Source organism: Amblyraja radiata, chromosome 12, assembly GCF_010909765.2.
Source record: "Amblyraja radiata isolate CabotCenter1 chromosome 12, sAmbRad1.1.pri, whole genome shotgun sequence".
In the NCBI taxonomy this organism is placed as follows: Eukaryota; Metazoa; Chordata; class Chondrichthyes; order Rajiformes; family Rajidae; genus Amblyraja; species Amblyraja radiata.
The window spans coordinates 62,673,048-62,675,183 of record NC_045967.1 but is presented as its reverse complement, the minus strand read 5'-3'; the positions used below and the strand labels follow the sequence as shown (position 1 = coordinate 62,675,183).

Sequence of the window (2,136 nt, the reverse complement as noted above, 5' to 3'; positions counted from 1 at the left end):
CCTGTCTATGTGTGGAAAATTGAAATCTCCCACAATCACTACCGTGATCGATACTCTATCTCCTGTGATGGAGACGGTGTGATCAAGAAACGATATGTGTATGTGAGTGAGTGTGTGAAGTGTGTGTTTGTGTGAAGCGTGTGAAGTGTGATATGTGAGTGTGTGTGTGTTTGCGTGAAGTGTGCAATTTGGACACGTTTCAAACTGCGAGATTTGTTTCACATTAACTGCGAATTCGGAGCGGAAACGAAACTGCAGACGAGAAAACAAATATTTCCGAGAAAGAAAATACGTTTCCTGTTCAGACACGCAAGGTTTAACCACACACACACACACACACACACACACACACACACACACACACACACACACACACACACACACACACACACACACACACACACACACACACACACACACACACACACACACACACACACACACACACACACACACACACACACACACACACACACACACACACACACACACACACACACACACACAACTGCTGCCCTGGTCGATCAAGCCCAGTGAACACTTTTGCCAACTCTCACTTCAATTCATCCCGTTAATGAAAACCAAGTGCACTGGAGATCTGAAATAAAAATCACATCAAACGCTGGAAACGTTCAGCAGCCCAGGCAGTCAATGGATCCTCGAGCTGAAACACTTCACTTTATAGATATGTGAAGAGAAAAAGATTAGTTAAAACAAATGTAGGTCCCTTGCAGTCAGAAACAGGTGAATTGATCATGGGAAACAATGACAAGGCTTTTGCTGCAAGTGAAGGAATGTCCTGTTCTTTCGAAGAGGGCCCTGACCCTATTGGTCCAGTCCCCCGTAACCTCTCGTTGTGAGGCTGGATTCTTAACCATGGTAACTCTGAAGCCGAAGGCACGCAATAGGCTTGTGATTGACGCTGACATGTGGTGCTGCCTGTCGAGCATGTGTCCTCGTTTTGGTCGCTTGATGGCAACGAAACAATTTCAGCCACGACATTGACTGAGTATTGGCAGACATGTTTTAATAAATCCGGCTGGGTTTGTTACATTTTGTTTTGGGGGTCACGGTATTGAACAAGAATTTCTGATGGGGTCGTGGAGCCAAAAAGGTTAAGAACCACTGCATTAAACCACTTCAACGACTGAAACAGCAAAGAGAGCCGCACCCAAGCCCATCCCTACTGCTTGTGCAGTTATTTCTCACGGCAGCGGATTATTTTAGACAATAAACAATAGGTGCAGGAGTAGGCCATTCGGCCCTATGAGCCAGCGCCACCATTCAATTGATCATGGCTGATCATCCCCAATCACTACTGCCTCTAGCGTGTCCAAACCCGTAACAATATTTTATGTTTCAATAAGATACCCTCTCATCCTTCTAAACTCCAGAGTGTACAAGCCCAGCCGCTCCATTCTCTCAACATATGACAGTCCCGCCATCGCGGGAATTAAACTTGTAAACCTACGCTGCACTCCCTCAATAGCAAGAATGTATTTCCTCAAATTAGGGGACCAAAACTGCACACAATACTGCAGGTGTGGTCTCACTAGGGCTCTGTACAACTGCAGAAGAACCTCTTTGCTCGTATACTGAACTCCTCTTGTTATAAAGGCCAACTTGCCATTCGCTTTCTTCACCTAGATCACGTTGCACTTCCCCCTTTCCCAACTTGACACCATTCAGATAGTAACCTGTGCCTTTCAGCTTTTCCACGGATGTGCCTGTTCTCTCAGCCAATCTGCGGAGAGCAGCATCATTCAGACACAGACATTCACGGAAATCGATTATCGCTCCAATCAATATCACAGTGTCACAGGCGGCAGAGAGACACGAGACCAGGATCGCTCCCACTCCTCCCGACATGATCGCCAACATCCAGATACGTTCCTTGAATATCTCACCTTTCTTCCTTGTAATCTCCACACTGAGTTTGTGAAGGGCCAGGACAAAGACAGGGTTCTTCATATTCAAGTGCTTCCATTAACCGAGGGAAATCATACATATTCTTCATGAAACTGGAAATCAGGAACACATTGGGATCGGGGATCCCGGCCTTTCCCAACTGACTGACGCAGTCACTCCGGATATTTCCCATTTCTGCATCTTTATCAAATGTCTTCCGTTGATGCC

The 2,136-nt window shown here is 46.1% G+C and overlaps 1 protein-coding gene across 1 annotated transcript in view; it reads right to left on the bottom strand.

The window, feature by feature from the left end:
• Positions 1-1,903: 1,903 nt before the first annotated feature.
• LOC116979355 (T-cell-specific guanine nucleotide triphosphate-binding protein 2-like) overlaps positions 1,904-2,136 on the bottom strand; it is a 738-nt gene continuing 505 nt past the window's right edge. The window contains exon 1 of the mRNA XM_033030959.1: positions 1,904-2,136. This exon is cut by the window's right edge and continues 505 nt beyond it. Coding sequence (XP_032886850.1) covers positions 1,904-2,136 — 233 coding nt within the window.